General features: G+C 37.6%; 2 protein-coding genes across 4 annotated transcripts; both read right to left on the bottom strand.

Moving 5' to 3' along the window:
• Positions 1-9306: 9306 nt before the first annotated feature.
• Positions 9307-12226, bottom strand: LOC140005802 (uncharacterized). Of its 2 annotated transcripts, none has more exons than XM_072046760.1 (5): positions 11381-12226; positions 11153-11246; positions 10119-10286; positions 9774-10047; positions 9307-9672 (listed from the first exon to the last, which is right to left on the bottom strand). In XM_072046760.1, the coding sequence occupies exons 3-5, from the start codon at positions 10281-10283 to the stop codon at positions 9539-9541; spliced, it is 573 nt and encodes a 190-aa protein (XP_071902861.1). In that variant the 5' UTR covers positions 10284-10286; positions 11153-11246; positions 11381-12226; the 3' UTR covers positions 9307-9538. The 2 variants fall into 2 exon arrangements, with proteins under 2 accessions (XP_071902861.1, XP_071902862.1); XM_072046761.1 differs by having other exon boundaries at positions 9307-9479.
• A 110-nt stretch (positions 12227-12336) lies between these two features.
• Positions 12337-14832, bottom strand: LOC140005801 (uncharacterized). Of its 2 annotated transcripts, XR_011813370.1 has the most exons (6): positions 14233-14832; positions 13835-13957; positions 13619-13714; positions 13153-13216; positions 13004-13048; positions 12337-12636 (listed from the first exon to the last, which is right to left on the bottom strand). XR_011813370.1 is itself a non-coding variant. In XM_072046759.1 (3 exons), the coding sequence occupies exons 1-3, from the start codon at positions 13317-13319 to the stop codon at positions 12558-12560; spliced, it is 291 nt and encodes a 96-aa protein (XP_071902860.1). In that variant the 5' UTR covers positions 13320-13603; the 3' UTR covers positions 12337-12557. The 2 variants fall into 2 exon arrangements, 1 of the variants encoding a protein (XP_071902860.1); XM_072046759.1 differs by lacking the exons at positions 13619-13714; positions 13835-13957; positions 14233-14832 and having other exon boundaries at positions 13153-13603.

The following is a 14832-nucleotide window of genomic DNA, read 5'->3' as shown; positions in this document are numbered from 1 at the left end:
CAGAAGCTTAAGAGTACTCTCCCGTAATCTTGGAGAAGTATAGAGTCTCTACGACAATTCTTCCTCTTGATCATAAAAGTACAGTTGGATACCAGTAGGAGGGTGGCCATTTGGTGTGAGACTATTCAGAAGATGATAAATTGACCTTGGACGCAGAAAGTGTAAACTCCCAGAGGATTTTTAGTCATTTTTTTATCATATTTTGCAGCAAAAGTGATGAAGGCAAGATTGTTATTATAGGTGCGTGCATTCTTGCGGAAGTGAATACATTCCTCATCTGTATCGGAATAAAGGCGGAAGAGGGCATAAGGCATCACAGGATGAACAACAGAAACTCTCCACCTGAACAGCAAAAATTCGAAGGTTCCAAATGGAATCGATGAGCCCTACAGTGTTGACACTTTGGGGCATCAGGGAGGACCAATGATTCGGTTGGAATCTGTTTCAAGCGAGAAAAACTGGTTTTTTTGGTCCTTCGTTGCCTATCTAATACCGCACCAAACCATATATTTATCAATTTATGGGGCAAAAGAGGAAAAACAATATAATCTACAGCATTTTTAAGGCATGGCAACTTTATAATATAGACTAAAACCAACCTGTTCGCGAGTCGGGTGTTAACAACAATTTGTTGGCCACTACTGTGTTTAGAAGAAGCACATGGATCAACGTTGACAATACAGGTTCCTTCTTCTACCAAGGAGTTATCATGAACTGGAACAACAAGTTTATCGAAAGCCTCATAAGCATTAAAAATATTTATAAAGGAGGAATGCAAATAAGCAAACACTGCTTTGTTAAGAAACATAGGATAAACTGAGCAACGCATCTTCAGGGACAGTAGACTGGTTTGTTGAAAGAGGTAAAGAAGACTGGAGTTTTGTTGATATGTTATCAAACAGATCAGCTAATTCATTGTTGCTAGGAATTGGCTGTGGTACAGAGCTGCATGGCTCAGGTACTGAACTATTCAGACATTGCCCTGTTGAAGGTTCCTTAGCAGAGGAACTACAGCTTTTTGGGGAGCGGATAGACTTGGGAACATTGCATACAGGAGTAGAGGCCTCAGCAGGGGCAACCTTTTTCAGCTTTTCCAAAGTAGTTAACTCTTTTCTGCATTGGCATTTTCTATTTTTTTATTCCTCTGGTATAGATGAATAGACAGAACCCTCAGCAGGATGCATATTAGTTGTCTTATTTCTAGCATACCACTCCCGTCTGCACTGCAACAACTCATCCTTTTTCTCTTTTGGCATATTAGCATAATGCATACGTCTAACGGTATTGCGGTCCATGAAAGGAACTAACTATAGTATTTCATATAGTAAGTTAATAGATTAGAGGGTAGCTATTTTTAAAGGGCAAAACACTAAAGGCCAGTTATTTTGAAATAAACAGTTAGCAAACGAATGCATAAACAGAAACATATAAATGCATAATCAGAAGCATTTCTACCTAAATAGGAAAAAGGAAAAGTCAACTGGCAAAGTAAAACTCAAAACAGCACAACATCAGTTGAGGCTAAGGCATGAAAAGAGAGAAATGAACTAAGGAACCTGATGGAAAACAAAAAAAAAAGTATATTTCAACTTAATAATAATTTTCTTCAATGGATCAAAAAAGAACACGAGAATGGAAAAAAACAAGTTTCAGCAGAACCTCAAGTTCACTTGAACTATCAAGAGCTATCTGATAGGGAAAACAAACAGGAGAAAATGCATGTGAGAACAGAAAAATTATAAGTTGCCAAGCAATCCCTTGTCTAGAAACACACACAGCCATCAGGGACATTATCATGACCAAGTAAAGCAAGAAAAAAAGTTAGCTTGGCAGCTTTCATAGCCAACAAATAGATTATTTAACTACTCAGTGGCTAAAAAAAAAAAGAAGTATGATCTCAGATATACCATGTAAAAAGCTCCAAACAGAACAAGTTGAAATCATAGCCATAAGGGGTTCATTGATAGAGCAGCACGGTATAAAACAGCCAAAGCAAATATATGCAACAGGTCCAGATAAATGTGTCTAAATGCGTAGATGGTAATAACAGAAATACTTTCATCTATATTCTATAGAGAATGAATAGAAACAAATCTGTGTTCTAGGCAGGATAAGTATATTCCTGATGCACAAAAAAAAGGAGAAGAATCTGCAAGATTCTAGCCTTTTTGTTTTCACACCTAACTACAATGGATCACCTAGATAAGTAGAAGAAAGATAAAAAGAGCTCTTGATAATCTAACAATATCTCCCGTAGCACATACAGCAGCCTACACCATAAAAGGGGGAAAAACAAAAGTATAAGCAGGTAAGTACAAACTGAAATCCATGTTCCAGGGTATTAAATGACTGAGTAACCAAAAGAAGGGGACATAGATGCAGAAATCAGTTTACAGTACCTGTATAACTGCAAGAGATTCAGATTGCTTTACAGGAAAAAACTGGCTAACTGCAAGAAATTCAGGATACAGTACCTGTATAAGATGGACATTAAAAACAGGTCCATTCAAATTGTCCTTTTTTTTGTTTTGTTTGACACATAGTTGGTCATTTCTTGCAGGATGTTTCTTGTAGGCCAAACAAAATTCTAAATAGATAAAGGTATTTTGATTTTTTTATTTTTCTCTAAAAATTTCTCACGAGTTCAAGGTGATCAGTTTATTTGTATAAAGCTTCTGTAACCAACTACTCTATGAAAAAGAATTGCATTTGAACCTTTTCTCCTTGATTCTTTATCAGGAAAGATAGGCCAATCAATTTAGCTCATTGAACTCAGTTAACCAGCTAATCTGTCATAACTCAAGAGTCTGCACTTTCTAATTGGCTTAGCAGGGAAATATTGATTAGGCTACTGCTGAGAATCTTAGTCATTATATTTGCTTTTTCTGGAAACAAACAAATTGCATAGGGATCAAAATCCACAAAGGATACAAAGATACCCAAAAATATACTGCATTTTTCCTGATTACACCAATCTTTTCAACCACAGAGGAGTTGATTCTTTATAAGGAAACATAGGCCAATCAATCTAGCTCCTTGAACTCAGTTAACCAGCTAATCTGTCATAACTTAACAGTCTGCACTTTCTAATTGGCTTATCAGAAAAATATTGATTAGGCTATTGCTGAGAATCTTAGTCATCATCATTGCTTTTTCTGGAAACAAACAAACTGCATAGGGATCGAAATCTACAAAGGATACAAAGATATCCAAAAACATATTGCATTCTTCCTGATTACACTAATCTTTTCAACTACAAAGGAGCCAAATTGTATAATAGAAAAAAACAGAGATAGAACAAAAGCATGGCCCAAATAACATCTAAGCCATGAGAAACTCAGCATTGATTAAGGTCTAAAAGTGCAGAATTCCTGAGCAGTTACAAACCAAACAACCAACTCCACTACAAATCTACCATAAGTCAACCTAACGGTAATAGCCAAAGAGAGTTTGATACATTATAGAATATGAGCCATAGATCCAAAAGCAATCTAGGGAAGTATACACTAAGATCTAAAGGGAATCAGGCAGTGGTCGCTTCAACTTCATCGATATCATAGGAAGTGACTATTGTATAGCGAGCACCCTTTGTAGCCCTCACAGCGTGGCTCGAATGCTTAACATAGAACAGCATTACTCTTCCCTTAAGTGCACTTGCCACACAATCAGTAAGATGAACATTCTGTTGACAAATTGGAAGCAATGTCTCATTACCATAGGGGAAAAAAACCAAATTAACAACATTAGGGACTAAAACTATATGTACAACAAGGAAAATAGCAGTACCTCTTGGTCAGCTTGATACAAACGGTAAGAATTGATGCCTATCAGCTTCTCGGCCTCGTCCCCCATGGCAATTGCATTGATTGAACCGGTGTCATCTTTGATAGTAAGAGTCACACAAGCCCTTACATTACAAACACAAAAGCAACTCAACTAACCAAAGAGGCCTCAAAAAACAGCAACGCATAATAAAAATCGCAGGAACAAGTTGAATTTTAAAAAACATAATAGAGGCTACCACAAGGGCACTATACCTAGGAAAAGTATAAATGTCTCGGCTGCAATAGCGGAACATAATAACCCAACTTGAAGAAAAATCATTAGGAAGATAACAATGCAGACAGGCTAGATACCATAGCCTACCCATCCTATATTCAAGAAAAATTGTGCCTTTTATCCAAGCAGTACCTATGTCCTGTGGTGAGTAATATATACAGCAAGGGGAAAAGTTATGGTATACTGAAGGTAGACATGAAAAAATTTACAGAGAAAGACTATATTGTCATCCAAAAAACATAATAGCGAACTTACAAAGTTGGTTGCCTGACCAATGTATGAGATTTGACTTATACGATTAGAAGCAATTGGAGAAAGCAATACATATGGATTAGCATAACTCATTTCGTGAACCATTTGTGTGAGCTCCGAACTATTAGTCTGAAACCTAATCAGATTATAGCAGTTTGTTAAAGCAAAGTAATAATAAAAAAAAGAAAGATAAATAGAGAACAACAAATAAGGAAACGATCAAAGAAACCAAAAGCAACATACCATGCCCGCAAGTTCCCAGATTCTTGCACAATCGGCGAAACTAATATCACAGATGAAGACTGAGTTGATAATGATAGATCTGAAAATTGAGAGATCAAGAGAACAAAGCTCAGCCAAAACCAAACTCCAAATAAAAAAAAACCAGCACAGATAAAAGAAGAAAAGCTATCTATAACATAAAGAACCTTACAGTTATCCGTAAGCACCCTAAGGCGGATACATATCAAAACTGAATTCTGTGCAATATTAGCCATTATATCAGAACCTTCTATGGATTCTGTCAACAGGTATTTTGGGAGGAAAACATCTAGTCACTGTATTATGAGTGACCAACTAGTATTTATAGGAGTACAAACCTAACCAACTATTTACAAGAATACCTTTACTAATATTATCTACAAGATTACTGATATTTTCCTAACACTCCCCCTCAAGTTGGAGCATATATATCATAAGCACCCAACTTATTACAAATGTATTTCACCCTAAAACCCCTTAAATTCTTGGTAAACAAATCAGCCAATTGATCTACAGACGGTACATGAGATATCTTGATGACTCCATCAAGCAATTTCTCTCGAATGAAGTGACAATCAATTTCAATATGTTTTGTCCTTTCATGAAACACTGGATTAGACGCAATATGGACAGTTGTCTGATTATCACACACTAAATTCATAGGTTGTTTATGCTCAAACCCAATTTCAAGTAACATGCTCTTCAACCAAACCAACTCACACACAGTGTGAGCCATAGCGCGGTATTCAGATTCTGCACTTGATCTGGAGACAACTGTTTGCTTCTTACTCTTCCACGACACTAAATTACCACCAACAAACACACAATATCCTGTGGTCGATTTTCGATTTGAGGTAGAACCAGCCCAATCTACATCACTATATCCTTTAATATCAGTGTGTCCATGATTTTGATACAGCAACCCTTTTCCAGGAGCACTCTTAAGATACCTGAAAATTTGTATAAATGCATCCCAATGACTAGTAATAGGGGTATCAAGAAATTGACTCACAACACTCACTGCAAACGAAATGTCAGATCTCGTTACAGTGAGATAATTTAATTTACCCACAAATCTTCGATATTGCCTAGGATCATCAAGTAATGCACCTTGATCTCCTACTAATTTCACATTGGAATCCATAGGAGTATCCACAGGTCGGCAACTTAACATCTCAACTTCACTCAACATATCGATTACATATTTCCTTTGACATAAATAAATTTCATATTTAGATCGAGCTACTTCAATACATAAAAAATACTGTAAATGGCCTAAATCCTTTGTCTGAAAGTTTACCTGCAGATTGGATTTAAGTTTCTGGATCCCCACAACATCATCACCTGTAATCACAATATTATCCACATAAACAACTAATAAAATTTTACCAGCATTAGAATGCCGATAAAATACAGAGTGATCTACTCCACATTTTGTCAGACCGAACTTCATGACAACACTACTAAACCGGCCAAACCAAGTCTTCGGAGACTGTTTCAATCCATACAAGGATTTTTTCAAACGACAAACCAACCGCGGATTCTCCCCCTGAACAACAAATCCAGGAAGTTGTTCCATATATACCTTTTCTTCTAAATCTCCATGCAAAATTATATTTTTCACATCCAACTGATGCAATGGCCAGTTATAAGTGGCTACCAAAGAGATAAGAAGACGAACAGAGGTAATCTTTGCAACAGGAGAAAATGTTTCGAAGTAGTCAATTCCATACACCTGAGCAAATCTTTTAGCTACCAGACGAGCCTTCAATCAATCAATAAAACCATTAGATTGTACTTTTATAGTGTACACCCATTTACAACCAACAACCGACTTACCAGAAGGAAGAGGAACAAGATCCCAAGTACCATTTTTCTCCAAAGCAAGTATCTTTTCTTGCATAGCTAATCTCCAACTAGGATAATTGAGAGCATAGGTAATAGACTTAGGAATGGATACCGAATCAAGGGAAGCAATAAAAGAAGAATATGACAAAGAGAGACGAGAATAAGAGGCAAAATTAGAAATAGGATGAGAAGTACAATGTCTCTTACCTTTACGTAAAGCAATAGGAAGATCTGACTCACAGGAGGGTGTCATACCTGGATTTGAAGATTGAGAATTAATTGGTGGAGTGCATAGCATATCAGGAGCTTTCTCAACCATGGAACGACGAGAATAAACTTGAAGATTAGGACGAGATAATCGAGTTGTGGAACCTGGTGAACTAGATAACTCAGGTAATAAAGGTGAAGGGACTGGCAAAACAGGAGAAGGAAAAGAGGAACACTGGTCTAACTCACAAGACATATCTTGCTTCATAAAATAAGGAGTGGATTCAAAGAAAGTAACATCAGCACAAGTGAAAAAATGATTTAAAACTGGACTGTAACATCTATACCCCTTTTGCGCTCGTGCGTATCCTAAGAAAATACACTTAATGGCACGAAAATCTAATTTATCCACCCCGGGAGCAAGCTGATGAACAAAACACACACACCAAAAAATACGAGAAGGTAATTTAAATATAGGGTCATGAGGAAAGAGAATGGAGTAATGTAATTTGCCTCCAAGAATATTGGACGGCATGCGATTAATTAAATAACATGCAGTTTTAACTGCATCACTTCAAAAATGTTTGGACACATTCATGTGTAACAAAAGTGTCCGAGCAACTTCGATTATACCGGACTGATGAAGAATACCGGACGTAGTCATAAAGGTATCAAAAAGAGTGGAAAAATATTCTTTCACATTATCACTGCGAAGTATACGTACAGGCACACCAAATTGAATCTTTATTTCTGTAACAAAAGCACAAAAAATGGAATATAGTTCTGAACGATCTTTCATTAAATAAAGCCATGTAACTCTGGAAAAATCATCAACAAAGATTACAAAATATTTAAAACCTAACTTTGAAATGACTTGACTAGGACCCCAAACATCAAAATGAACTAACAAAAAGGGTTCCGAAACCCGTTTATTGACTCTAGGGACAAAAGAAACACGATAATACTTTCCTAATTGACAAGACTCACATTCTAATGAGAACAACTGATTCAAGGTAGGAACCAACTTCTGCAAATTTTGTAGAGACGGATGACCCAAACGACAGTGAATTTCAAGAGGAGAAACAGTAGCAGGGCACGCAATCGGACCATTAGAGTTGAGAAAATAAAGACCATTATACTCATGTCCTCCACCAATCGTCCTCTTTGTCTTCAAATCTTGAATGACAATAAAATCAGGAGAAAAAGTAACTGAACACTGTAGAAATTTAGTAAGCTTACTAACTGACATTAGATTAAAAGGTAAATTGGGTACATAAAGAACAGAAGGCAGCGGAAGAGATGAGTTAATTTCTACAGTGCCTAGTTCTTTAACTTTAGTTGTAGATCCATCAGTTAAAATAACATGAGAGAAGGAAGTAGACTCTTGAAAATTAGAAAAATTTCTAGAGGTACTTGACATATGATCAGTAGCTCCGGAATCAATGATCCATGAGTCAAAATTAGATGATGTGGAGAGACAAGCCATAGCATTACCTTTTTGTACTAAAGAAGTAGAGGGAAGAGATGCGTGATTTGCAGTTTGATACTGCAGAAATTTGACATAATCTTCCTCAGATATGGTAACAGTCTTCTGGGACTCTTGTGCTGAAGAACTTGATTCAGTTTGGTCAGTGGTAACCGTATTAACAAATCGAGGTGATTTTCCATTTAAATCCCAACAAATATCACAAGTGTGATTCTTTAAACCACAATGATTGCACTCACGGATGCCTCGACCTCCACGACCCCCACGACCTCCTCTACTTCTTCCTCCATGAGAGCCACGTCCAAATTAAGTTGCTCTATTCGATTGTTGTTAGCAATTAAAGCTGATTTGTCATTAATTAAAGCACCGTCACCCTATGCATTGTCCTTAGATGCAGAACGTAAGACCCGAGTATATGCCTCTGCAAAGGATGGTAATTGTTCACCTGCTAAAATTTGAGATTTGATTGGTTCAAATTCTGGCTTGAGACCAGCCAAGAATTTGAGCACAAGCATTTATTTTCTTTGCCTCTGCATCACCGTAATATCACTTGAGAAAGGCATTACATCATTTAATTCTTCTGAGACTCGCTTAAGATCAGCAAAATATTCAGTTACTGTCTTGTTATCTTGTTGCAACTGAAAATACTCCAAAAAAATATCATACATCCGTGAGAGATTACTACAATATAATAACCGGACATAATCCCAAATTTCTTTTGTTGTCTCACAATAAGAACGCATGTAAGTAATTCGTGGCTCCATAGAATTTCATATTGCTCCAAGAATTTGAGCATCCTCTTGAATCCACATTAGTTTCTTGTTGTCGTCCATAGGAGAGTCATCTGTCAGATATCGTTGCTTTCCTAAACCTGTCAGATAAATCTTAACGGCTTTGGGCACTGTTGATAATTGGTATCATTCAACTTTCAATTTGTGATTTGTGGCATCACCATTGGTATAATATTAGTGGACATCACAGTACCTTTTGATAAACTTTCAGCCATAGCGAATAGCACTTCAAACCAAAGAAAAGGACAAAACTCGAGACGAACAGTGCTGCGTGAACAGTACGGCGTGAACAGTGCCATCGTGAACAGTAACGCGCGAACAGTGCCGCGGTGAACAGTGCTTTTGCTAGATGTTTAACCCTAACCCTAGGACTTTTGCTCTGATACCATGTCAACAGGTATCTTGGGAGGAAAACATCTAGTCACTGTATTATGAGTGACCAACTAGTAGTTATTGGAGTACAAACCTAACCAACTATTTACAAGAATACCCTTACTAATATTATCTACAAGAATACTGATATTCTCCTAACAGATTCGAACTCATTCCAGAGGGTCAAGATTATAGGCCTAAGCCTTAACACAGAAGGAAAAACAAAGAATACTCATTATTAGCCTGAATACAAATGATACAATCAATACACAGAAGGGGGGAGAAAAGGCAATACGAACTCATAGTTAACAATAACATAGTCGCGCACGATAGATGGCCCTCCTTCAAAATACACTTCTCTAGCAGGGAAAGCACACAAAACAATTCCCATGACATCTGCGAATCCTCAAACAAGATAAATTCAGAGAAAAGCAAATGTATGGGCACAAGAAATTCAAGAAAACGAGTAAAAACAACCCAACAGAAAATAAAGCTACCTATGAAATTTTCTGTGTTAGCAACAGTATCACATGAAGCAATAGAGCGCAAACGAAAATAAGATGGGAGCTTTGGAGGGTCAACTACGATCACCTCCTCAATCAGAGTTTCAGCAGTCAAAACCCAATGAAAGCGATAAGAACCAACATCCAAAGAACAGTCAGGTATCTCATGAACACGAGCTCTTGAAATGTGATACTCCCTAAACGGCACAAGAAGATTGGTAACACGATCAATGTTCTCATCAATCACAAGTACAGTCACCTTAACGCCCTAAAATACACAAATCCAAAATCAGCAAAAGAACAAAAGAAAAATAAACAAGAAACAACATAAAACTGTACCTGAAAATCAGAAAAAACAAAGATGCTAAACTTCTTTGCTAGTCCACTGCCACAAGTTGTCTTAACGTGCGATGCCTCGACAAGCTGGACTTGAGATGTCCAACAAACCATGCAAGAATTAATCTCAGGCACACGTAACATCCTATCAGCATGCTCAGACCACATAGTCTGAAGAAAATAAAATGGCAGCATAAATGGAGGCATTCAAGCAAACCATGAGGCAATAAAAATAGAACTAAAAGGTAAACCGGAGAAAAGGCAATCAAAGTACAATGACAGGCTACAACATGTAGTTAAATGAACCACACCAGGTTGGGTTTGCCTATCTTAAATGATGATGTGATAAATTTCTTCCAACATACATATGTACAGGACATTAATGATTCGTTTACCATAATCAGTAAAATTTGGGGATGAGTCTTAAGACAAACAGGCATATTCAGCCATATTAAGCATTCTGCAACTTCAAACAGTAGAGAGTTTAACAAGGGATGGGTTTTTTTGGTTGTTTGGTTCCAAGTCTTAAGACAAACAGGCATATTCAGCCATATTAAACATTTTCCAACTTCAAACAACAGGGAGTTTAACAGGGGATGGGTTTTTTCTATTTTTTCCCCTGTGATAGACCAGTTCTACATTATCTGCAGCAAGTCTTTTGTTAGGCCATTTTTTTTTCGGATCTAACCTATGCAAAATAATAATGCATGCCATCACTCAACCAACAGCTCTAAAAGCAAATAGAAAAGTTACACTAACCAAAATAGAAATCCAAACACGAGGGAGAGGAAGTAAAAGAACAAAGAAAAGAGAAAAAAAGATAAAAGGAAAAAATGAAGGGAAAAAAGGAAAATATGTAAGAGCGAAGAACAAGGCAAAAAAAACCCAAGCAGTAAACAAAGGTACAGCCAGCATAAAAGGAGAAAAAAGGAACTACGTAGGAGCCAAGAACAAGGTAAAATATACCCAAGCAACACAGAAAAAAATCGTAAAAAACACAGAGTCAATGAAGAAACGAGCTACATAAAAAGGAGTACCAGCGAAAAATGTAGAAAAACAGAGCAGCTTGCCGGAAAAGTTTCAACACAGGGGGACGAATCTCTCAGAAGCAAAATAACAATGTCATTTACCCTGCAACAGCACTCAAGTAATTAGAAAAAAATAAGACTAAACATTAGCTTGGTAAAGGCCGGGGGAATAGGTAAGCAGACCCAACCACCAACAGCTAATGCTGAACAGAGGAAAAGGAAGAAAAGCAAGAAAACCTGGGAGAGAAAGCAGCAAGGCGAATAATACTAGGAGTGTAATAAAAGGCCGAAGAGAATAATGCTGGGAGAATAAACTCGAACTCATTAATGCTCCGGCTGAAAAGCTGAAAAAAAAAGGCTAAAGAGTAAAAGCAAAAGTAGTACAGTAATTAGATGAGGACGAAGGCTAGCTGGATTAGAGAAATGGGAGCGACCAAGGGCAGACAGGACGAAGGCTAGCTGGATTAGTGAAATGGGAGCGACCAAATGCAGACAGCTTTTCTGATATACAACAGTGGCGAACGTCATGGAAGAAGACAACAAAGCTAAATCACCAGCGAAAGAGGCGAACAACACAAAACGGCGTCATCAGGAACCACGCACAGTGCACGTGAGAGGACAACGAAAACCATCCAGGTCATCAGAGCTCTTCGGTTCTTATTCTACTTATGTTGATAAGCAATTTGGGCAGGTTCACTGTTTGGTTTGATGTAATTATCAAAACAACTGAAACAATCATCAAGAACCAAAATGCGCAAGCTATTTAGATAAGAGGTGGGTATTGCTTTGCCTGCTGTCGCACTCTCTTCTTATACTCCAGAGCATCCTGCAAATACAGGTGGCATCTCTAATACGTGTTGCTCCTCTTCCAACGAATAACTCAACAAATTCACTGGCAGAAACTGAAAAAAATGGTACTCCTGTTTCTCCAGCCACTGCACGGGCTAGTAATGTTTTCCCGGTTCCTGGAGGTCCCACAAGTAGCACTCCTTTGGGTAACTTTGCTCCTAGCTTACTGTAGTTTATTGCTCCTTGTAGGCACGATACTATCTGTAGATGAAGTGCGTGCATCAAAACCAATCCCAATGGCAACAAACAATTATAATTATGTGTACAATTATGTGTATGTAGGCTCATGCAAGCGCTCTCTCACACAGACAGACACAAAAGTATACTTAGTGACCAGGGGTATGCAAAACCACACAGCAATAAAAGAAACTATTAAAAGAAAAAGGACATGCCTTGGAGATTTTTATCGTGGTCATAATCAAGTCCAGGAGGCGCATTTTGTATGGTCATCAAAAGAACCTACCAAAATGAGGAAGTTCCATTAAGTGCACAAATACAGTTCAAGAACATGTTGCATCAAGTTCGTTATTGTTATCTGGCGTTGTTGCATATAAAGTCCATAACTTCATTGGGGATATTTTGAGAATGGTGCATGACCATGAGCCAACTCTAGTGTAGTGGTTCCAAACGAGCAGATATCAGCCCTGATACAAAGAAAAATCACTGTTTCTTTCAGAAAACTATGAAACCAAATTTTGCACAAAGGCCATTCCGGTGCTTGTGGAATTCATTGTACACAATATTGACTTAATTTTTCTTCTTTCTTTCGGGCTTTTCCTTACCCTCTAATTTGGTGCCCATGACAAGCTCCAGGTTGCAAACTTAAAAGGAAAGTATACTAACAACCTTCTAATTCAACTAAAATGTATTAGTCACTCTCCTTCCCACTTAAGTGGAGAAAATTGGAGCATTCTATAAGCAACGACCATTCCTTAGCCATGCTTGTTTAACATATAAAAACAGATAAAAAATTTTACAATTAAAACTCTACAGAAATACCAGGTTACTCACTTGAAATCATAACCACTTTGTGGCTGCAACACCTTTGGTGCCATCCTGTGAAGAAACACAGGGAAAACAGCTTAATATTACAAGAAAATAAAGATAATTTCATGGCTATTAATATGAAAGGTTAAAAAGAAAAGGCTACTAATAAATACCAGCATGGGGTTCCCACAAAGTTATTTCTTGATCTCCATCTGTCACCTTCGTCAAACATGCAAGCTGACACACCAAAGTCAGCAAGTTTTACCTCCCCACTACTATCAAGTAATATATTTCCTGCCTGCAGTGGAACCATTAAGGTGGCCAAAACCAAAATACTCATACAGCCATGGCCAAAAGGCCAAACAAGAGGCTATGCCCACCTCCAAATTTTGATTTTCTGCCAATTGAATTAGCTAAACTATTGCATAAAAGCCATCAGAACACAGACTCTCTCTCTTTCTCTCTCTCCAAACTTTGTCTAGTGCAGGAAAAAATGATAAACATAACAAAAATCTTTGAAAACCTTCAACCACCCCCTCCCAAAAACCTTCTCAATGAAAAACAATTAAAATAAAAATGCTAAACAACCATGACAGCAAGCATAAAATCAATAGAATGGGAATTTTAGATTTAATTAACCTTAACGTCATGATAGATGTGGCCATGTTGATGAAGATACTCCAGAGCCTTGAGAGTTTCTTTCAATATAGGTGCTCATTAAACCAGCCCTGACTCCTGAAAATGTCAAATTTCTTGTCAATTGTCGACTTCCGCAAACCACAAAGTACTTTAGGCCCATAGTGGAACATGGTGGACTTGCGAGGAATCCCCAAATAGTTTTTCACTAAATGCAACCTTTTCTCAAACCATTCAGGACTCATATAGGATTGTTAGCAAGGAAAGTGGCGACCTTCTCCTTTGAAAAGCCAAATTTCTGTAACAACAGAACATTGTTGTCCAAACCGCAGCTTTCTTAATCTACATTCAAAAGAGAAAAACAAAACTCACAAAACGCATGAAAATGGTGTAGGAAATTTCCAGATTATTTACCTGCAACATTATAGCATCATAAAAGGGGAAAAATTAGACAATTAATCTGGTAAATAATACGATGAAGAAAACCAAAAGACTAATACAGATACTTTGGAAAAAGAAGAGAGAAGAATCGCAGCTTAGATGAGAAGAAAGAGGAAGTAAAGGTTAGACTGAGGGAGTCGGATGACTAATCAAAGGAGTGGAGGAAAGTAACCTACTGCTACTGTCACCGAAAAGTCAGAAAGGAGCCGGTAACCCACTTCTCCTATCAATCACATCTGCATCCTTCTTTTTTTTTTCGAAAAAAACACACGAATTAAACACAAAGAAAGTCGGAGAAGCAACCACTTTCATCAGTACAATCACGTTCACTCCAGGAAAGAAAGAGAAAAAATCATGGGGAAAGTGCACGAAATAACGAGGACAAGCAACATGTTTCATTATCACAACCACCTAATCCTCAGGAAGGAAAGAACAGAGAGAAGGGAAGACACAGTAAATTTTGAGTGGGAACAGCCTCAGGGTCTAGCCGAAAAGGAAAAAATAAACGGGCAGAAAGCAGCACAATAGCAAAAAAAAGTGGGAGGAAAGACGAATGAAGGAGAGAGGAGAGACAAAATCAGGTGCAACCAAGGCAAAATTTGGAGCGAAAACATAACCAATCTGTGGCCGAAAAAAAGCAGGTTGGAGTGGGTAGAGAGGAAGCTGATGAGTGGGTAGAGAGGAGGCTGATGAAGTGGAAGGAAGAAAAGACAGTACAGAACCAGAACGAAAGAAAGACAGGACGAAAGAAAATAAGGGAAAAATCTGGTGCAACC

The sequence above is a fragment of the Coffea arabica genome, chromosome 4e (assembly GCF_036785885.1).
Source record: "Coffea arabica cultivar ET-39 chromosome 4e, Coffea Arabica ET-39 HiFi, whole genome shotgun sequence".
Lineage (NCBI taxonomy): Eukaryota > Viridiplantae > Streptophyta > Magnoliopsida > Gentianales > Rubiaceae > Coffea > Coffea arabica.
The sequence above is the reverse complement of the archived record's forward strand: the minus strand, read 5'-3'. Positions and strand labels throughout refer to the sequence as shown.

Bases quoted from the DNA above. Each gene is read 5' to 3' on its own strand.
- LOC140005802 (XM_072046760.1), bottom strand. From the start codon at position 10,283: ATGTGGTCTGAGCATGCTGATAGGATGTTACGTGTGCCTGAGATTAAT. The intron at 10,048-10,118 runs GTACAGTTTTAT...TGTGTATTTTAG, and splicing joins TTGTTTTTTCTGATTTTCAG to GGCGTTAAGGTGACTGTACT. The intron at 9,673-9,773 runs GTAGCTTTATTT...GAGGATTCGCAG, and splicing joins TAACACAGAAAATTTCATAG to ATGTCATGGGAATTGTTTTG.
- LOC140005801 (XM_072046759.1), bottom strand. From the start codon at position 13,319: ATGAGTATTTTGGTTTTGGCCACCTTAATGGTTCCACTGCAGGCAGGA. The intron at 13,049-13,152 runs GTATTTATTAGT...GTTTCTTCACAG, and splicing joins TTTGTGGGAACCCCATGCTG to GATGGCACCAAAGGTGTTGC. The intron at 12,637-13,003 runs GTGAGTAACCTG...TCTTTGTATCAG, and splicing joins CAAAGTGGTTATGATTTCAA to GGCTGATATCTGCTCGTTTG.